Here is a 26337-nt window from a genome sequence, read left to right as displayed (position 1 = left end):
TATTACAATGATGCTGAAACCCAAAGAGTCAGAAATAGCCAACAATTTGCCCAGAGAGTTACAGAGAATGCAGAGAATGAGAGGTGCACTGGGAAACAGTCTTGCTTTACCAGTGGAACAGGCACCATAGTTTTAAAGGAGTGACCCTGAACAAAAGGATCACCTTGGCGTTTATCCAATACTCTGGGGTCAGCCTGTGAGTGTTCAGCTCCTGCTGTGTCACCTGTCATTTGCCACTTGCTTTGTCTCTCGTCACCTGCAGGGCCACAGGTTCCGTGCCCTTTATAATGCAAGGAACCAGTGCCAACCACCAGACTCAACCACCACTGACCACCAACTCAAAAGAAGAGAAAGTTTGAGCATGAAGACTAACTCATGTGAGAAGCAAGAGAATCATTAAACCATTAGAAGGAAAAATCTAATTAATAGGAGAATTTGGCAATGAACTGTGATTTGTTAGCTAAAATGCATATTTCGTGTAATTGAAACAGATTGCCCATGGCGGTGGTCACTGTCCCTTGGAGGTGTTTACGGAAAGACTGGATGTGGCACTTAGTGCCATGGTCTAGTTGATGTGGTATTCAGTCACAGGTTGGACTTGATGATCTCAGAAGTCTTTTCCGAGCTAATCGATTCTAAATTTTTGAGAATCTGAGTGCTTGATTTGTGTAACACTTCCACCTTGCACCCTGCACAGAACAAAAACCATCTCCTCACCAGACCGGGCCCCGTGTCTGTCTAGCATCCCTAAACTGGCAACAACAGCAGGTCACACCGAATAACTTCTGCCAGCTGTGCCCTGCGCTTGTGCCAGCCGCCGCCACGCCTTCCCTAAACGTGGGCCAGGACTGGCCACGAGGGAGAGCTCTCCACCAGGAACCCACAGTGCTGCGGGCCAGAGCCGCGGCAGGAGCCGGCACTGCCCTGGCATGTGGAGACGCCACCGCCGGAATCTCGGGCCGCCATCCCGGCCATTCAGCGGCCGCGCCGCGCAGGCGCCCGCAGGTGCTCGCGCGTGCGCCTGGGGGTGCCCGGGCGGCCCCGCGGGCGCGGCGGGAGCGGCAGCGCGGGGGGCGCGGCCCCGCTCCGGCCCGGCGGCGCGGTGCGCACGGTTGCTATGGGAACGGCGGGCGGCTGAGCGAGGCGGGGCCTTGCGGTGCCGGGTCCCGACCGAGTCCTCCGGGCAGCACCCGGTGTCCCTCCCGGCCGTAGTGCTCGTCCCAGGAGGTGCCGCCTGGCCAGCCGGGGGCGAAGGACCGGGCTGTGCGGTAAGTCCGGTGGGAGGCTTTGGAAAGCGGCCGGAGACTGATTAATACCTGTGCCGCTTCCCGGCAGCTTTCCCGTCTCGGGAGAGAGCCTCGATTGCTGGGTGTGGGTTGGGATAGCGTTTACTCCACAGGTGCTGCTTATTTGGGTGTTCCTTCTGGTGTTGTCCCATGGCTGCTCTGGAAACCTAACTCCGCTGAGAACTCAGCTCTCGTAACTTCGTTCTTGTTTCTCTTTGGTAGCTATTTCTCTGCGTCAAAATTTCGCCAGGTTGGAAGTGCATCAGTTGTGATTGGTAAGTTGCTGATGTTCAGAATTATGTCTGATAGTAGCTATTATTTGCATATTCCTGAAAGGAGGTTATGGTGAGGTGGGGTCCCATCTCTTCTACCGTGCCTGCATTGAAAGGATGAGAGGAAATGGCCTTAAGATGAGACAGGTGAGATGCAGATTAGATATTAGGTGGTCAAAATTCACTGCGAGCGTGGCCATGCACTGGAATCGGTTGGCCAGGAAGGTGACGGAGTCACTAACTTTGGACATGTTCAGGAGACGTCTGGATCTGGCACTGGTTGATGTTGTTTAGGGATTACAGGAGCAGTGTGGAGTTGGACTAGATTATCTTAGAGGTCTCTTCCAACCTCGATGGTTCTGGGATTCTTGCTGAACCTGAACCTGTGTGGTAACTATTCTGAAGATTTGCTAGGGCAGACAGAGCATGGGTTTGGATGTCAGAGAGCAGAGTGTTCCCCACTTGAGTGTAGGGCTTCTCCTTGCTCTACTTAGTGATTGCAAATACACCCACTCTGCACCCTAGCAATTAAATGACACTAGTCTTGAGATGGGCAAGAGGATGGCAGAGCCAATGTGGTGCCATATCTGATGTAGTCAGCCATGATTGTCTCATCTTGATTGAAAGGGTGCAGTTGTCTCACTTCTGGACATTGCTGGAACTAATGTGTGGATCCTGTACTGCTATCTATTGCTTTAAAATCTTCCTGTACAGCAAAGACCAGGCTTCTGGAGTAAACAACTGGGGAATAAAAACAATATGGCTTTTCAGACACTGCTGTGATGCTCTTCTACCTTCCAGCAGAGGGGTGGAGAGAAGCTCTTCACTTGTGCAAGTTGAAAGCTACTTGGGAAAAGGTGATACTAGTGAGGGACAAGATCTGTGTGTGCCAGTTATGCCATCCCCATTGACACTGCAGCATTCCCTCTCTCTGTTTACTGCTGGGACTGGGGAGCAAAATTACAGAATCACAGAATATGCTGAGTTGGAAGGGACTCACAGGGATGATGAAGTCCAGCTCTTGCCCTGCACAGGAACATTCCCAACTGTATCAGACATAAGGCCTGTAGAGAAGACCTTCCACCTTCTGGCTCCCCATAGCTGGGGGAATAGGGAATGATAGTCTGCCTTCCTTTTTTCAGTGAGGACTGACTGTATAATTTTTCCAAACAGACGGGTGCTGTGGAACTTTTTCAATTGCATTGTAATAGAGGGAAGAGTAAGAAGCATAGAGAACAAAATTCAGTCACAGTGAAGGTAAGTAATATATTAATGGTAGTCAGAAATATTAAAAACACTAGTAATTTCAGGCTTCTTATCTGTTCCTGAGGATTTTTAATTATGCATCATGAAATGAAAGAGGTTGGTGCACTTCTCTTTAGCATCCAATTTTATGTTGGTGTGCAAGAAAAAAAGATACTGTGCCAGAATGTGCAGGCTCTCAAAGAAAGGGGAAGCAGCTGGAAAAGTTAAGCTGCAGAACAGGAAGAATTGAACTAAGAAACTAAGGATATAAGATTTTTTTTTTACTCCATATTTTAGAAATAACCCAGATGATGGTGTCTGATCTACTGTCAGTTCATTGTCATAAAAAGTGCAAGAGAATAGAAGTTACCAGATGGTCTGAGTCACAGTACAGAAACATTTTTGTTTTTAGGTAAGTTTAAAAGCAGAAGAGGAATTTTGCATAGTGTAAGACTCATTATAAGTTTGCTCCAAAATGACAAGGATGATATCTACAGAGAACTGCACCACGATAGTGATGGGGTGTGGTCCAGGGGGGTGATGGAGCAAGTCTGTCACTGCCCACTGCATTTCCCAGCAATTACAGCAGGACAGAACGCTGACTGGAAGTTTGGGTTTATAACTTATATTTAGCGTTATCTTTCTTTGTCTGTGCTTGGGGGTGGGGAGTCATTTCTTTCAGAGTAAAAAAATGGATTTCTTGTTCTTCCTTGTGTCTGCTTATCAATTGTTGGTAACTGTGATTCAGTTACTGATAATGATGCCTCTGACATATTAGGAAGCTGGTGAGATCAATAATACATATCAGGTTTTTCCTAAGTTGGAAAAACCTGTCTCTTTGCAGCATATTTTTGAATTCCTGTTTTGGCTGTGGTGTTTCCTAAGTAATCAGGTGTCAAGAAACAGATTTTATATGGCATTGTAGAGGACCACATTTGGCCCATGAAGCATGATGACGTATTTTAGCTTCCTGTAAAAAAACTGAAGGTAGATCCTCCATGTCAAATGCTTTCTGTTTTTGAGTATTTTCCTACAGAACTGAGGAACAGAGAGGAAATGCAGTATCAGTGTACCTTGTTTCCTACTATTTCAGCACTGTCTAGGATTTACTTACCCTTTTAAACTGTATCGTGGTAGTATAACCAGTGATGAATTGATAATTTGTAATTTAAAAATAGCATAATACTTTGTGCCTTTCACATATATTTTTCACTGTTCTTCCTGTGCAGTACTTTGCATAGGAATGCAAGCTTCAATGACTGAAAATAGAAGAAAAGCAGAACCATTCTACTGGCTGTCAGTGGCAAACCCTAGGACCAGTTCTGAGATTGTAAATGAAGCCAGAGATGTTCTACGAACAGTAAAAACTCAAAGAGTATTCACACCTACAGACGAACAAAGGAAACTTTTTGGGTCTCAATCCTCACTATGTCCTCAAAATGGACCCTCTTCAGTTTTTAGGTACTGTGACCTTAAGATTTTTTTCAAATAACTTTTAGCAGCAAGACATTTGATTCTCTAATTATGCTTCCGGTGATTATTTTCCCTGTGTTAATCTGTATACCTAATCACATCCTTTGCCTTCTTCTAATGATCTTTACTGTTGGTGTTAGTCTACATGTCCAGGAAGTTCCTGTGGATTAGAACTACCAGAGGCAGTCATTACACTAATTTTCTATGTGGAGAATAGTATAAGAAAATAGTCTGTTACTTATGTTTTCTTGAGACAATTGAATGCTTTTAATTGAGATAGTCTTCAGCTTTTTTCCTAGAACATGTGAAAGCTTGCTTGTTTCCTATAACCTATGTGCTACATCTTTTTTCAGAGCCTTCTGAGATATTTTAAGTGTAAAATTTGAGGTCCTGCAGTTTAAAATGTTCATTTTAAAACAAAGTTTTTACTACCTCAAAATTATTTCTAGGTGGGGTTTTGTTAGCATCAAATGCTTTTGTCACTTTTTCTTTATTTCCTTTCGCCATATTCACTGGCAAGGGGAAGAAGCATGCAATTAAAAAAAACAGCTGATCACACAACTCTGGGTCTGCTTTATTCTAACTATGTTTCTTTTCTTTGTTGGTCTTGATACATCCAGTTCTGATTTGCCTGAATCAAGGCCGCCTTCTGGTGTTTGTCTAAGCCCACTGGCTGATGTAAGTACTCTGGAAATAACTCATGAAGCACTGATACAAAAATATGTGTCTTGGTAGTGTTAGGAAAAGAAATGGTTTAAAGACATTTGGAAAAATGGAGTCTTGTTGTAACATTAGTCTGACTGTAAAGTCAGTTTTGTCATTTTTTCCCCAAAAGAAACCTGAAAATAATTTAGACTACTTAAATATTGCTGTATTGCTTTATGATTCAAAGTGACATTAACAAGAATCAGAAGACAGATACTTGAGTCAGCTTTCTTGTGTAAATTTACTAAAATAGATGAAGTTCATGAGGATGAACATGTGCCAGCAATGTGCCCTTGCTGTTAAGAAAGTGGCTGATGGTATCTGGGGCTGCATTAGGAGGAGTGCTGCCAACAAGTTGAGGGAAATGATCCTTCCCCTCTACTCAACACTGGTAAGACCGTGCCTGGAGTGCTGTGTGCAGTTCTGGGCTCCACAGAAAGAGATGGAGCTACTGGAGAGAATCTGATGAACAGCCCCAAAGGTGATGAAGGAACAGGGAGAAATGGGAATGTTCAGGCTGGAGAAGACCACGGGAGGATCTTATTCATGGATGTAAATACCTGAAAGGCAGGTGCAAAGAGGATGGGACCAGCTTCTGTGCAGTGCTGGACCAGAGGCAGAGGGCACAAACTGGGACACAGAAGGTTTCCTCTGAACTTCAGGAAACGGTTTTCTGGCTGGGAGGGTGACAAGGCCTTGGCACAGGTTGCCCAGAGATCTTCAAAAGTTTCTTGGGCGTGGTCCTGGGCAACTGAGTTTAGGTGGCTGTAGTTGAATATGGGGCTTGGTCCTCCAGAAGTCCTTTCCAACCTCATCTGTTTTGTGGTTCTGTGGTCAGTAACTTGGAGGTAACTAGGTGATTACTTTTCTGTTTTTCTTACATTTCTATAAAACATCACGATTGTAGTTTATTTCAAAACAGATAGAGGTTCTTTAAGAACCTCTTTTCTCTCTGTGCAAAAGCTGTGAATTATTTTCAATTTATAAGTGTATCTGCTCCTTCACAGTTTTTTTTTTATATTTGGTCTTCAGATATAAGATTAAGTCACAACCATTTGTTTAGTGCCTGAGATAACAGAGCATGCTCTAGCAATTCCAGTAATTGCACGACTATGAGGCGCACCCTTTTGACTAAAATTTTGGCCCAAACCCGGAAATGCGCCTTATAGTCCGGTGCGCCTTATATATGGACAAAGTTCGGAAATTTGCCAACCTGGAAGTGTGAGCTGTGAGCCGTAGGGGGAGCTGGCAGGGCTGCGGCAGCCGGGTGGAGGCAGGGCCGTGGCTACCAGGTACAGGCGAGCCCGGGGGCCCGCAGCGCCGTGGCTGCTGGGTACAGGCTGGCCTGCGGCGCCGCGGCTGTCAGGTGTAGGGAGGCCCGTGGCGCCACTTGTGCCGGGTGCAGGGGGGCCCGCGGTGCCGCAGCTGCTGGGTGGAGGCGGGGCCTCGACCAGCAACCGCGCGGGGGGAGCTGGTGGTGGATCCTCGCTGCAAAAAAAAAAGTGCACCTTATAGTCCGGTGTGACTTATATATCGGCAAAAGTTCGGAAATTTGCTGACACCCAGAAGTGCACCTTATAATCCGGTGCGCCTTATAGTCGTGAACTTACTGTATATGTGCTTGCTGTATACATTGCTTTTTGCAGACAGTAACCTTTAGGAAATTCTTTAGGAAAGTATTTTTTAGGAATTTAAGGGAAATACCCAAGAAATTTTATACTTCAGTTATTTGGATAAGGTAATGTATTTATATGAATCAAGTTTAAAAATTCTGAGCATACTTCTATTTAGATTAAGTATATTGGATTGAAGAACTGGTGTTAAATTTTCATTTATTTTGTATGTGAGAGTGGAAAAAAATTAGAGAAAACTACTGACCAGTGCAAAACCTGCTTTTTTTGCTTTATCGATGGATATAAGTTAGTACACTGTAAATTAAGAGCTTGTATTAATCATGGTGTTTGTGGGTAGTCAGTCTCACCTGTTAATACTGTGGAGAGCTCTAAAGAATCAGCTGGAGACTTTCTAGTGGATTCTTTATTTTAAGGGAATTGGTATTGATTTTAGAGATCAGTGCTTTTGTATAGGGCAAGAGTACAACAAGTGCTTTGTACTAGAGATTCAGGGTCTTGTTCACCTCTTCTTAAGAGGCAAGATACTGACATAAAACTCAGTCTTTCTCATTTTTGGATCTGCATGATTTGTCTCAGTGTGATAGAAAGTGGTACATGTGATCTGAACATATTTGGAGTGTTTTGGAAGTACTGTGTTAATGCTCACAAACAAATCAAAGAATAGATGTATCTCTAGAATTGTTAGCAATAGTCACTGGCACATTATTTTCTTTGATAAATAAACTTGTTGCAGATGTAGTTAAGTGAGTATTTTTGAGGAATAAATAATTCTGAGTTGTTCTGCTCAAGCTAATTTTTGTTTTCTGCACCCCTGAATGTTGGCTTTTAAATGGCTTTCCGTTGTGATAATGGTATAGACATCTGGTTTGTTCAGTGGAGTGGTGTCATTAGATTCAGATATGAAAATTTCTTCATGGGCAAGCCAATGTAACTTCTATTTTGAAATTAGCCATTTTTTAGAAATTATGTGGCTTTATTTTTGTATTTTTTATTTTTTACTTAAATGAAAATTAAATTATCTGTGATTTTGTTTAAAAGTCTTCTTTATTTTTGTCACAGAAACCAACATTAATAATTTCTGAAAAGAAAGATGAAGCTGCTTTTGTTTTCCTTCCATCACCTCCTGCTGATGCTGCAGAGGTTAGAAAAGTCAGCAGTTCTTGGAAAGGCTTATTTAGAACAACTTCTCTGAAAGATTTATATTCTGCTAAAGTGGTTTCTCTGGATCAGAGTAAGAATGTTTTGATATGTATTATTTACTAGAAAAATAACTTCATGATGACTTTTATTATTGGTAATTACATGAATTATTAATACATTGAAGAACCTTTAATGTGTCCTTTCAGTGTGATTTCTGGAAGTATTTAAGTGGGTTTAAGGCAGTTTTGAAACTGTGGTTTCCCAAAATGGTGCTGGCTGGCTTGCACTACTGAAAGTGAATTGTAAGCTACTCAGGTACCTCTTCTTCCTATAGGTTTCCAAGTAATAGAATTTTACTGAAAGTTGTCTTCAGTGAGTAAAATTAACATTAAATGCTGACATGCTTAAAGAGATAATGAAATGCCATCATCTAAGGAGATTCCCTGACGGATTATTAAGCATAAGAGGAGTAATAAAAAGGAATGATATGTCTTGACAAGCCTCTAACTGCATCATATTTGTTGTTCAGAGTTTCATTAGTGGAGACTTTATAAAGGTCACCAAATATGGGGTTTAAAAGTAATTTGCTTGAAGATGGGAAATGGCATCTTGGCTTCCTGCATGTTGGCTCATAATGAAGTGTGCTGGGACTCTGTCTTTATTTCAGAAGACTCATTTATAGTAATGACAGTTCTTACATTGTCTGGGATTGTTACTTTACATGATAAACTGAATATCTCACATTTTACCTTATTGCAAAATAAGTCTTACCTAAAAAGTACTAAACCTTACTTCATTTTTATGTATTTATTCTATAGATATATTTTTATATAATGTACCCCTTCATGTAGCCTTAATAAGTTAATGTTACTAATTGAAGAAGTTGAGAAGCTAGTGTAGTTGTAACCTGCTTTGGTCTCTTCTCCCTTTTGGGATCATGCAAATGTTTATGTGAGGAGTTTTATTTGTGGAGGTTCTTACTGTGTGAGCATGGAAGCTACAGGATTAACAGCTACCTTTTTCCTGAGTTCCTTCGTAATACTCAGGTCCTGAAATACAATCACTTTTTTCTGAAGGTACAATCTACCTATTTGTAAAAGGGAAATAAAGATGATGAAATAAGAAAATTTTAAACGGCCTCAAAAGACTCTAGGAAGTACTGTACATAAGAAGACATTGACTACCTTCTCTTAATAGTCTTAAGCGTTCTCACCTTTTAAATTGATACAAGCAAATTTTGATAATGTAACGCGACAAGCAGTAATTAATAACACTGGAACAAAATGTGTTCTCTGACTATTTCAGGTGGAGCGAAACTAGATTTTGAAGAGCCAACTACGATGATGAATAATCTTGGCAGAAGTAATAATAACTGCTTAACAGAACAAAACTTGTACACATCATTGAATGACGAGAGTAGACAATTAATTTGTAATGAGCGTACCAGCAGATCAGGAACTGAAGACTCCATGGAAGGGACACCAGGAAAGTTTTCACTTCAGCTGCAAGGAGAAAGGTCAGCATTGGTCAAGTACAGTAATGTGCATCTTCCATACAACCTTCTTCCTAGATATTCAATTGTGCAAGTTTAAATTAATGGAATTTGAAGAAAACATTTCATATGCTTGAAAATGAAACTGTGTTTATATTATTAGAAAAAATTACATTTCTTCTTTTAGAAAGTTTCTACATTGAAAAGACTAATTTGTAAAATATTGTTGGTGGAAATTTGTTTGTATGATTTGTTTGATCATTATAATTTCAAGACTAAGTCTTCTAATCACTGCACGTAAATTTAAATTTGATGTACTTGCTTTTGTAGTTTAGTCCTGTTGTGCTATACCATCTTCACTTAGCTTGACAGATGAGTAGAGCCATGCTTTCTTCTGGTATGTGATCATACACCAAAATCAGGTTTAAACTCTTTGGCAATAGAAGGAGAATGTTTTGACTTTTGAATTTTTAGTTCTTCCTTTATTTTTTTTGCGTGACTGCATAGGTGTAAGAGATTAATGAGACTCACATGCCTGCAATCTGTTTCTGCTGAACCTGGAATATCATATCAATTCTTCACTTCATAATCAAGTACAGTAATTTCACGACTATAAGGCACACCCCTTTTGACTAAAATTTTGGTCCGAACCCAGAAGTGCGCCTTTTAGTACCGTGTGCCTTACATAATGTACAAAGTTGCGAAATTTACCAACCCAGAAGTGTGAGCTGGGAGAGGCATGGGGGGAGCCGGTGGTGCCACAGTGCTGCGGAACAGTTCAGGCTCCTGGCACCGTGGCGGGGCACGGGCTCCGGGCACTGTGGTGCAGCGCCAGGCACCTGGCACAGTTGCATGGCACAGTTGCCCAGCAACACGGGGCGGAATGGGCTTCCGGCATCCTGGCGGGGCACGGGTACCTGGCACCGCTGCGCGGCAGAGTTGCCCGGCAATATGGGGCAGAACGGGCTTCCGGCATCCCGGCGTGGCTCAGGCTTCTGGCATCCCGGCGCAGCACGGGTTCCCGGCACTGTGGTGGGGCTCCGGCGCCCGGCACCAGCGGCAGCCCTGAGCGGCGCCAAGCCTGCCCGACCCCAAACCAAGCCAGTAAACACCACGATCACATGATTTCGTTACTAATTCGTTACTTTGTTGCACACGGCGGAGCTCCTCGCTGCAAAAAAAGTGCGCCTTATAGTCTGGTGCACCTTATATAATGTACAAAGTTGCGAAATTTGCCGGCTACCGGAGGTGCACCTTATAATCTGGTGCACCTTATAGTCGTGAAATTACTGTAATTTGTTTTCCTTTTGATTCTGATGTGAATTCTTGCACAGGGAGGAATAGTCCTGTGGCAGTATGTATTGTTGATGTATCAGTTGCTGCATTACAGTCAGATGAACAACCTTTTTGTGCCAATACCTGGCAGATCTGGCAATCTCAACAATAAAGAATGAAAAGCACTTTATTTTCAAAACACATATTTGTAAAAGTTGTCCACTCGTAAAATACGTACAGTGCTGGGCAGGCTCTGCTCCGGGCTGTTTGCGGGCTCGCACTTCTCATTCCCTCCGTGCCCGGGCCAGGGCCACCCGGGTTCTCGTTTCCCCCTCACCCGGACCAGGGCCGGCACTGCCCGGCTTCTCGTTCCCCCCGTGCCTGTGGTGGCACCGCCTGGCTTCTTGTTCCGCCCGGGCCAGGCTGGCGTTGGCTCCCTCCCTCCCCTCGTGGCTCCTGCCGACCGTGGCCGCCCGCTCCCACCTCCCCCTCGCTACTCAGCGCTCCCGCGGCACCGCCCCCCCATTGCGGCTCGCACTTCTGGTTTGGCAAATTTCGCAGCTTTGTCCATCAGATAAGGCGCACCGGACTATAAGGCGCACTTCCGTTTTTGGGGAAAAAATTTAGTCAAAAGGGTGAGCCTTATAGTCATGAAATTACTGTATTTGCCAGTAAGTATCTTCTTTCTAGCATGTTTGTATACTTAGGGAAAAGCTATTTCCCTGGATATTCTTAAGCACCTTTGATATTAATGATTATATACTTAATGTTATAAAATGAAAGGCCTTTCATTTACCAACTTGATGATAGCACTTAATAGTTTAAGAGAATGTTGTCCATTGAGGCTGTTATAGTAAATGATACATAACGGAGTTATCATAGCAGTGTTTTATATTAAATTGTAAGCAGGATTTTTAAGAAAGATTCTAAAAGAATGAGGACTTGTTATAGCAAAGAACAATCTCCATGAGTGTGGAGGAAGAATGAGAAAATAAAAGCAGCGAGGAAAAATGTAGGTGAAAAATGAAAAGTAAAGCACCAAGGAGAATACTGCAATATAATTTTCTACCTTTAAAATCAGTAATCTAATAACTTCTTAGATAAAAAGACTGTTTGGATTATCTTACTACATAAGTTACTGTAGTTTGAATTTTATTTATTAAAGGTGTGGTGTGAAATACTTCAGTGTTGTAGTGGAAATAGGTAATTCCTTTTGTGGAATATGCATCCTGCTGTTTTCAGTTCTGCTTTCTGTTTGGGTTGCTGTTTCAGCTCATGTTGTCCAAGTGCCTCTAATAGGAAAGGGTCGGTTGATACTTTTGCTAATTGAAAAGAATGACCTTCCTTCTCAGTGATGATTTTAAAACTTGCACGTATAATTGAACAGCTAACTCATTAGGCATGTTTCCTGTCTGTTTAAAATTGTACACTTCTCTTTATAAGAACAAGAGCTCTGCAAGTTTTTGATTTTGCATTTTTTGTTACTGGTGCTTTTTACAATCAATAATTTCATACATCAGTTAAATTAGATCTCAAATTACTGGCCTTAAGATAATACAAAAACTTGCTTTCCAATATTATTCTGAGTAGTTTTCTCCAAAATGGAAGAGGAATATAACATTCCTTCATCTTTCTGTGTTGAATGCAAGATCTGTATTTTCGAATGGCCCATTTTTACCTCTCCTATGAGTTGTGGATGCTTTCTGTGTACTTGAGTCAGAGCTGGTTTTTGCCAATGCTGCCTGAGTGAAGCTTCCTGACACCATTTAGGTGCTCATATGGCTTAGAGCACCACATACACCCGCAGTTCTGCAAGGTGCACAAGAGTAATACAATATGCTTTCCCTTTAGCCACAGACGAAGGTCTCTCATCTATATCAGCCCAAGTAGTTCATGCCATCATGTGATGGGATGGCTGTGGATAATCTCAGCTGCTCTCATAAATTCTAACTCCTAGCTAAGACTTACACCAATGAGCACATTGGTCCAGTGTTTGTGTATGATACTACACAAGTCAGGCAAACGTTGTTCTGTTGTTTGTGTGAGTTCACAGATGTCATTCTTCATCTGACAAGGCAGTTGAAAGGTACCGCAAACCTAGCCTTCCATATAATATAGTTTGTTGAGTTTGGTCTTCATGATAATTATATGTAAAAGGCTCCAGAACCATAGAGGGGTCATTGCAGTGAGAGATTTGACATTCCTTCTCAGTAGAACATGTTTGCTAGATGATTGTAAGGTTAGATTACATCTGGTTCTGTGTCATAAATACTGGAAGCACCTTGTGCAGGGTTACAAGATACTTCCTATTTGAAGTACATTGCATTCAGGAGTAATAGGATGAAAGGAATGTGAAATCTTTTATTACCTAGTGTCCTTCTCTATATGAAGCAGGTGTCAACCTCAATTCTGTATTGCAGTGATTTAAAATCCTTGCAGAAATTAAGCAAGAGGATTGTAGAAATAGTACACTTCATATAGGAGAAGGTGTGTGGGACTTCCTGTTCCCCTTTCCCTACAGTTCCTATACATGTACTGAAATAACTTCCCTAATGAAACTGTTTTTCTGCTAATGAGGAAACATTAGAGCATGGCAAAATAGCATGGCAGATTCCTGCCATTAATGCTATTATATTTATTTTAAAGAGAACAGAAGGGAGGTATTCTGTTCCAGCAAGAGACTTGATTGCTTTCTATCTTATATTCTTTTGTTGTCCCAAAGACTGAAGAAAGGAATGAACATTGCTAATGAGATCACAACTGCCTTGTAAAGGTACTGGGGGGAAAAAAGAAAAGGACCTTTTGAGGGGAAAAGTTATTTACTATTTTGTTTGCAATTCTGTTTTGCAAATGACAATCTAGTTGTAATAGAATAGGTATATTAATTGAAGCAGATTGAATTTATTGACATGTTGCCTCAGGAAAGCTAGGAACAATTTCTGGCAATCATAAGGAAGCTCAGTTTTGTTTACATCTTCCTCTAACCGTTGTGCCTTGCCATCTATTGTGATTGCTATAGAAGTGAAACTTCTAAAATGTTTTCTGTATTCATATATTTCAACAGAAGTGTCAACAGTGATGGCAGATTTGCTGATGAAGAGCAACAGTTTCCCCGGTGAGAAAAGATGATTTTTTTTTCCTACTCCAATTTCTCGATATTCTGAAAGCTTAGATGTCATTTCAGGACTTCTTAAAAGCAGAGGTGCCTCGAGTGAGGAAGAGTTTGGAGGCAAACAGTTCCCTCCCAAGTGGCCTATTCTTTTTTTAATAAGTGAGTTTTGTAAAGAGGTATAAAAGGATTAGCAGATGCTGTAAAGATGTACTGTGCCCTGTTTTCTCTCACCATTGCTCTCTTTATTAAATCCCTGTTCTATGGTATCCTTGAAGTATATTCTTCTTCCATGAGAGTAGTTTCTCCTTCTTGTGCTTTTATAAATTTTTGGAATATTTAAAGAGCAAATGATAAAATCAAAGGATTAAATCATAAAGTGAATCATATATTCATAGAATAGGATAGGTTGGAGGGGACCACTAGATATCACTTCTCTCTGGTTGCTTAAACTACCTTCACATCCGTGCTCAAAATATACATTCTTTTATACATTCTTTTTCTCTTCAAAGAGAATGATTCCCACAGAGGAGAAGATTTTTTTTTTCCTGAGGGGAACACCTGTTCTGTTTTGTTCTGGATAATTTTTTTGAAATGAGTGACATGGTGTGGCTGTTGGTTTGTTGTATGGTGTAGATGATTCTCTAGACTTTTTTCAGTATTTTTCTCTTTTTCTTTTTTTTTTTTAAATTATGTGTATTGACAACTTCTGGAATTCTCACAAAGACAGGAAAACTAGAAATTAACCTAATCCCAACTGGTCTCCATCTATTTCTGCCTCAGTTCCACTGGCTATTTGGAGCACTGATTTCAGAAGTAAACATTTGAGTGGTCGGAAAGCCTTCAGAGGTAGAGCTTTCTACCGTGTTTTCCAGATTGTGACACCTACCCTTTCAAGAAGGTGCCCAGTTTGCTATAGGGTTAAGGGATACTGAGAGAACACTGGGAAAGAAGAATTTATATTTTTTTCAGAACTTGTTTATAGAATTCTAAAGAAAAGGGTAAGAGGTAGCTTATCTCTGGTCTCTTAGCTCACAAATGAGACAGTGGAATTTAGGCTCATTTTTACTGTGTACTCCAGAGTCTTTCCACTCTAGTACTTAGTTTCAGGCCAGGGTCATTGGTCTCCGAATCTGGGAGATCTAGGTCTTGAGAGTCCTTAATACCAATTGAATTGCAATTCTGGAATGGGTAAATGTGCCCTGCAGAGGGTAAAGAAGGAATGCCAGTTCAGTCTAGGTAGACTTGTAGTAACAATGGATTTAAATTTATTTTCTGTTTAGAAATGCAATGCTTGTGCAAGATTTAAGTTAGGAAGATGATGAGGGTATGGTTTTCATACTCAAATATATTTAGGCTAGTGTTTTAGATATTTTTATGGTTAGAATTAGACTGTCAGTTGTCTGGTTGCCTAAATACACTCTGCTATAAATACATACTGTTAATATTTTCAATATTAGAACATGCAAAGACTAAAGAATAAAAAGGATAAGGATATCAACCTTGATTATTCTTTTAAGTCATACTATTTAACCATGTGCATGAGGTTCTCCATCAACAACCTGCATAAATAAGAAATTCTGTGTGTTTTTATCGCTGGAGTTGTCATAAGAAATGAGCTATTCCCATGATTGTGTTTATAGATTTGTTATTTACTCATCTTTAGGATGACTCAGAGTGTAGTTGGTCTATTCGTCAATATATTTTTGCAAATTATGTTGTCTTTCTACTAGTTATCAGTGGTATCGGTTATACACTTGATTACAGTTTTCACTCCCTTTGTTTTTTTCTCTGCTCATGGTGTTCCTTATAATCCTCTATAGTTCCTGAAATAATTTCAGGACATCTATATTACCAGGTTTTGAATTATTTTCATGCTTTTGAGAAGTTTTGTGGTTGTGACTCAGGTTAACAATTTATATCTCTTAGCTGTCTGCAAGTAATTTTGTCTCCACTAGTTTTTTTTTTAAAAGGAAAATAGTCTTTAAAAATTGAGCTATTATACTGTTATTTTTTTTTCTTTGGGGCTTATTTCTAGATTGTGTTTATCTCTCTTGTTTGTCCCTCAGATGTCATCACAAAATGGAAGATTCTGAGGTAGCTGAGCGAAATAGGGACAGATTCTCTTAAGTGGCTCAGTGAAGGTCAGTTCTTTGTCTAAAAGGATAGGGTGCTTTTCAAGTGCTAGGTCATGGGTCTGGAAGAAATCAGTTGGTTTGTAATAAAAACCACAAAAATATATTCCCTACTATTCAGCTAATGAAAGACAGTACCAGAAACTAATTTTGATGTCCTTCTGGCAACATGAAAGGTCTGGGTAATATAATGAAATTGGAATAAAGGGATTAATGAGAAATGCAAATGTTAATTGGCATGTGGAAAAATTAATTTCTGTGAGAGTAAATGACAAAACAAAATACTAATTTTTCTCATTTTGCCAAAAGCTAAAAACACTTCCTGCTTGCTTCCTAGTTGCGTTGGCAAAAATACTGTGATGTTGTTTATACTTCCTTTCAAAGTCTACAGAGCAATGTCTTGTTAACATCAGTAATTTTGGTTTAGAGTTAGAACTCTTTTTTCTTGATCACTAAGCACAGTGGAAGAATCATGGTAGCAGGGGATTGTGTTCTGGAGCAGTGGCTCCTAAAAGCATTGTGTAGATGAACCTGCTGTGAGAAGATCCATTGCAGTTTCTCTTACTGCAGCTCTGCATCTGGCTCCCCTTCTTTGCTTTTGGGCCCTGGTACCACTTTGTCCCTTGCTGCTGACTCAGGGTTTGCTCCATTGTCCTTGGTGCCCTAATTCCCAGGGTCACCATTAGCTCCTTTAACTTTCCCTGGAGCCTCTAATGTTCTTTTTAAGACAAAGCTGCTGAGTTTGGCTGTGCCCTGATAAACTTGGTCTAGAGCCCTACCTATCTTTGCACAGTACTCCACAGTGCTCCTGCCAAGAGATCTGATGGGCTGTTCATGAGACCACAGATCTGAATAATTTAGAAAAAATGCTAACTGGCAGTCAGTAGATAACCCATTGGCTGATACACCAGAGGGTTGTCCAGAGGAGCCTCAGCAGGCTGGAGAAGTGGTTTGACAAGAACATGATGCAGTTTAACAAAGACAAATGCAAAATCCTCCGTCTAGGCAGGAACAACCATTATATACTGGGGGCAATGCAGCTGGAAGGCAACTTTGCAGAAAGAGACCTGGAGATCCTGGTCTACACCAAATTCATTGAACAGCTCAGGATGGGAGAGACCTCGGAAGATCATCTGGCCCAGTCTTTTGTGGGAAAGAGAGTAGATGAGATTATCCAGCACCCTGTTCATTTGCGTCTTGAAAACCTCCACTACACCTGGGCTGCTGGGACCAGTTCCAGGCTCCCCAATGCAATGGAGCAGTAGAGATATGAAATGCCTGGAGGCAGTCAGCTATTAAGATGTGAAGGAGTCCTTTGTATGAGGAAAGGCTGAGAAAGCTGAAACTGTTCAGTGTGGAGAAGAGAAGGCTTGGGGGGCTCTTACCAACATGTTTCAATACCTGGAGGGAGGGTGCATTGTGACGCCATCATGGATTGCGTGACAAGAGCTACTTCTTCTCCCTCCTGACAAGCACTCAAAACAGGAAAAACTATTTACCTGTGAGGGTTCTTTTAAAGGATTTATTGGTTGCATGTACTTCCACAACACCTCCTTGTGACTTTTCCCTTTGTAGTCCGTACAGAATTGTGAATCTTGGGTTGAAAGAAAAGTGCTCAGCTGCTTAAATAGCCAAATGATCCTTATCAATATAAGGCATGCCATCCTGGACAGTGCTAGCAATAAAAAGAAACCCAGATTAGTGTAGATGTGTAGTCGCACTCTGAATATACAGGTGAGTAAAATCTCAAACAACATTCTTTCTAAATGGCCTGTCTGTTTAAGGATTATCCACAATCAAGGGAACTGAACTCTGATCTAGTCTGGAAGAACACCTTTGTGCCTAGTAGTCATTTTGATACATCTGGCTTGCCTGAACAGGTCCCCAGGATCTGCTTAGCATTGCTTGAAATCTGTTCTTCGTAGCACTTACTGAAATGTCTTGATTTTTGGGTGTAGATATACCATGTCTGACTTTCCAATGCACACAACGTATGTTGGTAAAATCAGATGTTCAGTGCTTATATTTATGTATAAACAGTCTGCATCTACTGCAGTGCCTAGACTGTTTTTACAGCTTTGTAAAAAGTTAGAAGTTACTCTCCTAGACTTTTGTAGACCTGAAAACGTTGATATGTCAAGGATCCAAAAGAAAACTTGGAAACATTTTTGCACATTTTTGGGTTTTAAATAAACTAGAAGAAAAAATTTTGTGGGAGCTGAAGGGGATGTAATGAAGGAAAATACACTGGGGAGAAACTGAATGGTTATGAGGGGAAATGGAAGAAAAAAAGGTTTTTTTACCTTATCAAAATAAAGACCAAAAATAAAAAATGAAACAATTCAACTATCTGGAGCTTAGATTTGCTTCTGAGGAAGTAACTTAAAGATAAGAATGGTGGTTCTGTAGATGTAGGAAGGACTTTGCAGTTATAGATGTGTTGATATCATATGCTCAAATAATTAGAGTAGTTTGGCTTAATAAAAAGGGCATGTTTAAAAATGGAGAAGAAATCTGTTTCCAGACATCAGATTGTGTCTACAGTCTAGTGCGTCCTTACAGCATTTACTCAGGGCATGCTATGCACAGTCTGTATGTAGCTCTTTGCCTTTGTAAGAATCTGCTCAGATTCTGACTTACCTGGGGCAGTCCTGATTCCTGTATCTACTTTAGGAGATAGTCCATAGATCCAGTTTACATGGGTGCAAAAGGTGAGGCTTATAGCGTCTGGATGAGCAAAGTTGTGTGAGGCCTCAGTACTTGCAGAAGGAGATACTGTGGGGCTTATGATGTTTCCCATCTCCACTGCCCTTGTCTTTTTCTCATTCCCTTTTATTCTTACTCTTCTCTTTGAAAAGTAACCTGTATATTCTTCATTCTTTATTACACTATCTCAGTTGCTGTGCTTCTGACTTTGTTATCTAGTTATCTTTGTTATCTAGTTTTGCTTCCCAAAGCTATAAAAATATGTAAGATGTTACAGGATGCTTACCATGAGGAGAAGGTAATGTCAAGAGGAAACGCCTTGGAACTGGACAATTCAGAAAAGATGATCATGTTCTCTTTTTGTTCTAGTTGAGCTTTGCTACCTTGCTGACCACATGTGCTTGATAGATACAATTCTGTAGAGAAGCATTAATATGTTAGTGTTATCATGTGTCCCTCTTAACTGGTAACTAAATTATCAGGTGCATCAGAGATACATCTCTACTTATAATTAATAAAAATGAAAGTCTCTGGCACGGTGGCTATCTACAGTGTCTGTCATAGTTTATGTTAGTACAATGAAACTAATTACCTCCCTGTTTTTAATACTAACACACAAGGTAGTGTCTGGGAACGCCCCTACCTCTGCTTATCTGTGCCCAGGTGTTTGTCAAGGAAAATAACACCATTTTTGGGCCAGAACTGTAGAAGGGGTGATGCTAAGGGCCTAAATCTGTTGGACAGTGTGAGACAAAATTTAGGCCCATTGCTGGGTTCTGTTTGGCAGGTAAAGAAGTGGCCAATTCTCAGATGTTTAAGGTGCAGTATGAGGAAGGAGCCCAAGCACTGTTCCTTCATTGGGATCTTACTTCGACATTTGTGATTCAAGCCTTGCTGTTGTGTGCAGCTTCTTGGAGATTAACTAGTTCAATTCTTTGCCTCTGAGATATAGTTCATAGAAATGTAGTTTTCCCTGGAATATCATGGAAGGGTGAGAGTTTGCAGATTTACTATTAAGAAGAGGCTTATGGCAAGAACAAGCAAATAAATGGCTGAACATGCAGAATTTCTTAGAAAATGCAGCTTTCACTTAATTATCCATTCTTTCACCAGGGGAAAATACTGAACACGTATTGGGTCTGGCTGAGAGAGAGTTTGTTTTCTTTGGAGCAACCCTCGCGGGGTGTGCTTTGCATTGGGAGCTAGAAGGGTGTTGTTTGATAACACACCAGCATTTTGGCTACTGCTGAGCAGCACTCCACAGCATCAGCGCTATCTCTCCAAGATAAGCCTGTCACCAGTTGGTTTGGAATGGGCAAGGTCTTTTGCAGGGACATAATCAGGACAGCTGGACAAGACTGACTAAAGGGGTTCCGTAATGTATGATGTCTGCTCAGCAATGAAAGAACTAAGACAAAGTAAGTGAGGGGGCATTTATTATTGTGAGGTTTGTCTTCCAGAGCAATCACTATGCATACTCAAGCCCTACAATCCTTGGAAATCGCTGGACATTGCCTAATGGTATGAAGTTGAGAATAAATCTTTTGCTTTTCTTTGCTTCTGCAAGTGGCCTTTGCTTTTGATTTATTAAACTGTTTTTGTTTTGACCCGTGGGTTTTTTTTCCATCTTGTTTCTACCCTCAGTCCTGCTGAGGAGGGGAGTGAAAAGAGTGGTAGGATTGGGCGCTCTGCATCTGTCCATGATCGGACCACTACGCCACATTACTCCAGTACTGACTCACTTTCCTTTTGGAAGTCCTCACACTTTGTACGTTCAAGAAAACCGTGTTCTTCATTGAGGCTACTGTGATTTCTTTTATATGAGAAGGATAAAAATGATCCAGTTGCCAAGTTCTTTTTCTTCTGTAAATCATTGGAACCTCTCAGTTGATTTCTTGATGAGCCCCTTTTAGATGATCAGATTTCTGCCAATTGACTTTGTTTCCAAGACAACCACTCTCTTGACAAGCCACATCCCTTCAATAGTAGGTGACTTATTTTTTAGAATAAGTTGATTATATTTTAACTACATTGTTCTTAATAAGATACTTCTATTTAAGTTTCAATCCTAAATGAAAATGTAAAGATTATGAACCAGAAGTCTGTATAACTAAAACGAAGTTGACAGAGTGGTAAAGATGCATAAAGGGATTTTATAATCTCTCACAGAATTCCTGAATTGTACATATTCCCTAGAGATAAGCTTGCCCACTAACCATTCCCATTTATATAGGTATTCAGTGCATTCATTTTCTGAAAATAATGCAAGTTCGTTTCCCAAAAACATAGATGGTTGGACTACTGGTATTCGCAGAGCAATTTGCTTTCCTACTAATTTAAGTCTCTAAACTGGTTGATACTGGTGTTTAAAAAACAGTAGAGTCCAATCCAGCTTCCTTTTGTGCACAATTGACATGGTCTTACTCTGCGTCTCACAAGTAGTGTTTCTGTCTGGTAAGTTAACTCATCCTTTGCTTCAGTGGCTTTTTATATGAATCTGCTTTTGCTTCCAACAAAACTCATAGGATTGTCTTTGTAGAGTTTCTTGGATTCATCCCGGATTTACATTTTCAGGGGAGAGGCACAGAAAGGATGTATAGTTACAAAACTCTTTCTCTGAGGAAAGCAAATTCAAACATCCATATTCATATAGGCATGTAGTATCATCAAGCCTACACACAATTCTGAAGGTACTGATTCCTGAATACAGCTATGCTTAGTATAAGGTGACTGAAGTTCTCTTGCATATCCAGCATGCTTTCAAGTTGTAGTCTTGATTTCAGGGGTGGCTGAAACTTGTAGAAACGTTTCTGAAACTTTTAAAGTTTGTAGGATAAGGCCTTCACAGAAATTGAATAAAAACTTTATTTCTACCAATACATTGAACTGTCTATAATGTGTGCTGTAAACTCTTTCTTAAGAGATGTCAGAAAATTTTAGAGATGCAAGCACTTATCTTTTTTTCTTTATAAGGTGTTGCTTCCCCAGAGGAGTAGAAATTGCTATATGTGAGCTGAAATAATTTCAAGGTAGTTTGTGTAAGCATTTGGATTTTGGAGCACTTAAATCCTCACGCTGTAAAAATAAAACATTGTTCATTGTTAACCATTATGAAGCAACTGTTCCTCTGTAATGTGATTGCTTGGGAAATTTTTGAGTGATCACAGTGAGCTATCTAGTCTCTTTTGTGGGGAACTGATCTTGCAAGAGCTTTGTCTTTTATTCTGTCTCCATCTGTTGATAGGACAACTTACATCTTCTGTCTGGACTGACAGACAGGATTTAGGCACCAATCCAGCAAACTACTTAAGCAACAGTTTAGCTTTAAGCTTTAGAATAATTGAATTACCTGGTTAAAAAAAATTGAAATAACATTGCTAACACACTACTTAGATCTTTAGGAGGGAATTCGGAGATTAGGTTGTATTGGTACATGAACTTTAAATGGAATAAGAAGTGTTGAATTAAACATACACTGAGAACAGAAAACATAGATTAAGTCTTCCATCTTTAGTACAGAAGGAAAGATTTCGGTTTGATAGCAGACAGTCTACATCTTCTATATTTCTTTTAGGTCAGTGCTGCTTGAGTGTGTAGCTAGGCAAACAGAATAAATAAATAAATTTATTATAGATGTATGTAGTAGTTTCCTCTGTCCAAAGAAAGACTGTCCATAAAATCTGCAGGAATTATGCCATTTCTTTGAATAGCAATAGAAATGGCAACATATCAGTATCTTGTACTAACAGAACTAGAGACCACTACACAGTTAGCAATAATTCACTGACAGACCAAAAATTCTAATATATGCTTTAAAGGTTTGTTTCTTTGAAAAGTCTTCTCATTAAATATTTTAAAAGTGTTAATCCTGTCAGAAAAAAATACTGTCCTTGTGAATGGATGAGCTTACCGTTTTAAGCTACTTGAGTTTTATATTCATTTAATGAAGCTGATAGTAAAATAGAAATTGTCTCTTTCTCAATTTAGTTTGGTTCATCTTTCAGTTTATTGAGCAAGCAGAAATACTTCAGGTTTTGTGTTCCATAATGGTGACCTCTTGTGGTGTGAATATGTCATTATCTCTGAAGGAGCTTTCTGTAATATAGGAGGAGGTTGTATTTACATGTAACTTCTAATGAGCAGCTAACTTAGTAAAATAACATCATCTTTTCCAATTAGTTGTTAATATGCAGAACTCAATGCATATGAAAGAACAAGCATTTTGAACACAGTTTTCTGATTATGCTTTTTTGTGTCCGTACTGCATTTTTAGTGACGAGAAGAAAGAGCCTGGCCAAAGGTCATCACAGCCAAGCATTTCAGGCTGGAAGACAAGAGTAACAGGTACAAGGAATTTCAATCTCCATTCAAAAATTTTGAAATGCAGTCAGGTAGAAATAATCTAATTCCTGTGAATTGTCAATGTTGTTCTTTATTATTTACTGAACAATATTTTTTGTTTTCTAGATATACTGGGTTGTCTTACTGTTCTTAGTAAAAAGAAACAATATTCAAGAGATCTTGACTCTAAAAATCTGTTGGTATTTCCTATCTTGCTTTTCCCATATCCAGGCTTAAGAATTTGCCAATCCATTAATACCTTATTTGCCCATCACTTTTTGTAATTTGTCATAGTTGCATAGAAACTAATAAAATTATGCCAACCTTTATTATCTGAAGAAACAGATTTTGGATTGCTGTGTAGGGATGCATTTTGCTAATTTTATGTAACAGATTTTAATAATGTTTCCTCATAGCTGGCACAATTAATACATCACAAGAGCATATTTAAGAGTCTGGTGTGGAAACCTGTGCTATTATTATGCTTTCTTACTATTTTTCTAGAACTGAGAAACTCTGCTGTTCCAGATCATTCTGGCAAAGGGTGTACTGTACTCTGTTCTCATTTCCTTGTGAGGAACAGAGAGTATTTACCGTGTCATGCGAGTTAGTGTACTTACAAGCCTTTTAATTTCTTTGTGCTATTTTATTTATGTTACTGAAAATATAAAGTATGTTTATAGAATTGTTTCTTTTTATATCTACTTTTCTTAACATTATGTAGCTTCCTTAGTTTGTACATGCTTCATCTTTAATCCCGCAGTAAAGAATGGGATAGCAGAAGGAATTCTCCATTTCATCTCTGCAATGGGATTCTGGGTGGAGTATTCATTTAAAAATTATTTCTATTTTCTAATATGAATTGTGTTTATCCTTTGACATTTTAGAGAGGAGGTAGACTGTTCTAATATTGATCTATTTGTGGCCACTCAGTATTCAGTGAAAAGGCTAAACATTATAAGTCAGGCAGTACTCAGCTTTTGAAAGCTCGGTGTTGCTAAGGCTCTTGTATTTACATGCTAAAAACAGCAACCAATAAGTGTAGACTGATTAGTGTTTTTTTTTTTTTTGACCACAATGCAAAGCAGCGGTTAAGACCTATGAAAAACTGAGGCAACCAACTTGAACTTGCTGCATTCTTTTGCTTGAGTATATTTTCTGTTGAATTGTGGTTTGCTCTTTAGAAAGTTCTGGACAGCTTCTGCAATGTTTTAAATATAGCTAGTACCTTAAGTTTTCAGCAGCAGCTTCAAAAATCTCCCAGGACTGAGACACATACAATTTAGTTATGTTACTTTTCTTTATAGTCATGTAATTCTGGTCATTCTTATTGCTAGGATTTATACTGTTTAGTAAAAGCTGATTATCTTCTTTTTTACTCAGGTATAAGAGATACTTTTTTTAAAAAAAATATGCCATTATGACTTTCAGGTTGCTGTATTCTTCTGATGAATATGAGACAAATGAAGCAGAGCAGTACAAAAAAAAATCTTTCTTTCTGAACTGAAAATTAAATGGCTTTGGTAATTTTTTTTAAGTGAGAAGTTTGGCTTTATCTGCAAATGCATGCCTGAAGTTTTCTATTTCTTGCCCAATGAAATTAAGTATATATGTAGTTAAAAAGTCAGTCCCATCTTTCAGTGTAAGAGAGGTAGCTGCAGATAAAAAAATAAAAGAAATAATTGAGTCAGTATGTGGGTTTTGTGGCAGGAAGGAGGAATGCACACTGGTCTAGTGTTCTCATTTCACCTGTACTTTTACATTATCCAGAGCAAAATTTTCACTTCATTGCAAACACTGCATAGTGTTTTATTAATTAGGTTACTCGTCAATTTAAATAAGATTGTCAACTCGTTTGATCTAAAAATAAAAATGGTATGCAAAATAATAATAATACTCACTAACAACATGCACTTATATATACTATACATAACAAGTATAGTGTATTACTTATGAAATAGCAGCATTTTTTAATAATCTTTTGAAATAGATGTATTTGATAGGTTAATTGTGTGTAAGATGTTGGTAGACAGTTAATATAGACGCAAAAAAAGGTCTGGATTATTTTCTAAAGAGCAAGCTTTTAAAATAGAAAGTTTTTAATTGTTTTACTGTTCAAAGTAATGCCAGTAGACAGTCACTGTTTTAAGGTCTGAGATACTGTTCTTGTGATACAAACCTCTTATTGTTTGTGTTCTCAGGTAGTATAGTAGTAGGTAGTGATCATTCATGTTTCTGTTAAGAATTTACATTATCCTTTAAATGCAAGAGCTAAAAATAACAGGAGGCATTTTCAGACAAATCCGTCATTTAAAGAAGTGTGTATAATCCAGTCTTAATGGATTTTTTAATGTTACTTAGTAGAGTTGTATGACTTTTACTTCCCTAATAAAAAAAAACTGAAAGCAAAAACAATACAACGAACCAGACCCTGTCTTTATAGCAACTTTGCTTGCCTGCAAGATAAAGAGCTTAACCCAATCTTGAACTCCAAACACATGCCTGCATGCACCTTGTAAGCAACTGTTAGATGCTTCACATCTTGAGTTTTGCAGAAACTCTGACTCTCCATCTGTAGTGACCCAATGGTCAAGGCCAGAATTTTGTGACAAAATACTTCACAAAATGCGAGGTGGAGGTGTAACGGATGTTCAGCAAGTCAGAATAATTCCCAGTGATACTGCATCCATATGAAAGTGAATCCTGGATTCAATTTTTTTAATAAACTGTGTTTTCACCAACTTCCTTGTCCAATCAGAAAACAGATCCATGCTCCCAGTCTTGTTTCCAGACAAATTCTAGTCCCCTGGCTTTTAGCTCTGCCAATTTTTGACTTGATGTCTGCAATACATTTTTTTTTTGTATTTTCTTTCTGAAGCCAAGTATAAGAAAAGCTTAAATATTTTTTAGAAGTCTCTTTGTGAAGAGGACAGAGTTTCTGATAGTGAAGAGTATTTCTCAGTCACAGGGATATTTGGCTGATGGCAACCAAGAACAGTGGGAATTGGTTGACTTCAAGATTTCTGATGTTTTTTATGTGAAAGATATTTTGCCCACATCTATAGTTTACTATTCATTTCACAGGTTGCCATGTGAAAAACTGCTGAGTGCAATGAAGACTAGGAAAGAAACATACATTTTAGAAAAGTTTAGTCATGAACTTTGCAAAGTAATTAGAATTGCATTAAGTAGTTAGAATTGCTAACAGGATGCAATAACTAATAGGACTTTTCCTTAACTGATCAGTCAGTTACAGTAATTTCACGAATACAAGCCGCACAGACTATAAGCCGCATCTCTGGGTGTTGGCAAACATTTCGTTCTTTGTCCATAAATAAGCTACACCTGGGTATAAGCCGCTCTGTCGTTTGCAGCGAGGACCCACGTGCAACAAAGTTGCCAAATAGTAACAGAACCGCGGCAGAGCGGGGTTTACTGGCTCAGCTAATGCTGTGCAGGCTCGGCCCGCTCGGGGCTGCTGACGGGGCCAGGTGGCCCAGCCCAGCGCTGCCGCTCGGTGGGGC

General features: G+C 39.6%; 1 protein-coding gene across 7 annotated transcripts in view; it reads left to right on the top strand.

The window, feature by feature from the left end:
* The first annotated feature begins 1115 nt into the window (after window positions 1–1115).
* Window positions 1116–26337, top strand: part of ARMC2 (armadillo repeat containing 2) — an 86056-nt gene continuing 60834 nt past the window's right edge. For all 7 annotated transcript variants that reach the window (XR_004417422.2, XM_033055664.2, XM_033055660.2 and 4 more), the window contains exons 1-9: window positions 1116–1268; window positions 1509–1561; window positions 2732–2815; window positions 4033–4264; window positions 4897–4954; window positions 7675–7846; window positions 9061–9271; window positions 13587–13637; window positions 22746–22816. Coding sequence is in view for 6 of the 7 variants with exons in the window: in XM_033055664.2 (XP_032911555.1) it covers window positions 4047–4264; window positions 4897–4954; window positions 7675–7846; window positions 9061–9271; window positions 13587–13637; window positions 22746–22816 (781 nt within the window). In the remaining variant the exon portion in view is untranslated. The remainder of the gene's footprint in view (window positions 1269–1508; window positions 1562–2731; window positions 2816–4032; window positions 4265–4896; window positions 4955–7674; window positions 7847–9060; window positions 9272–13586; window positions 13638–22745; window positions 22817–26337) is intronic.

Source organism: Catharus ustulatus, chromosome 3, assembly GCF_009819885.2.
Source record: "Catharus ustulatus isolate bCatUst1 chromosome 3, bCatUst1.pri.v2, whole genome shotgun sequence".
NCBI lineage: Eukaryota > Metazoa > Chordata > Aves > Passeriformes > Turdidae > Catharus > Catharus ustulatus.
This window is presented reverse-complemented; position numbering and strand designations above follow the sequence as displayed.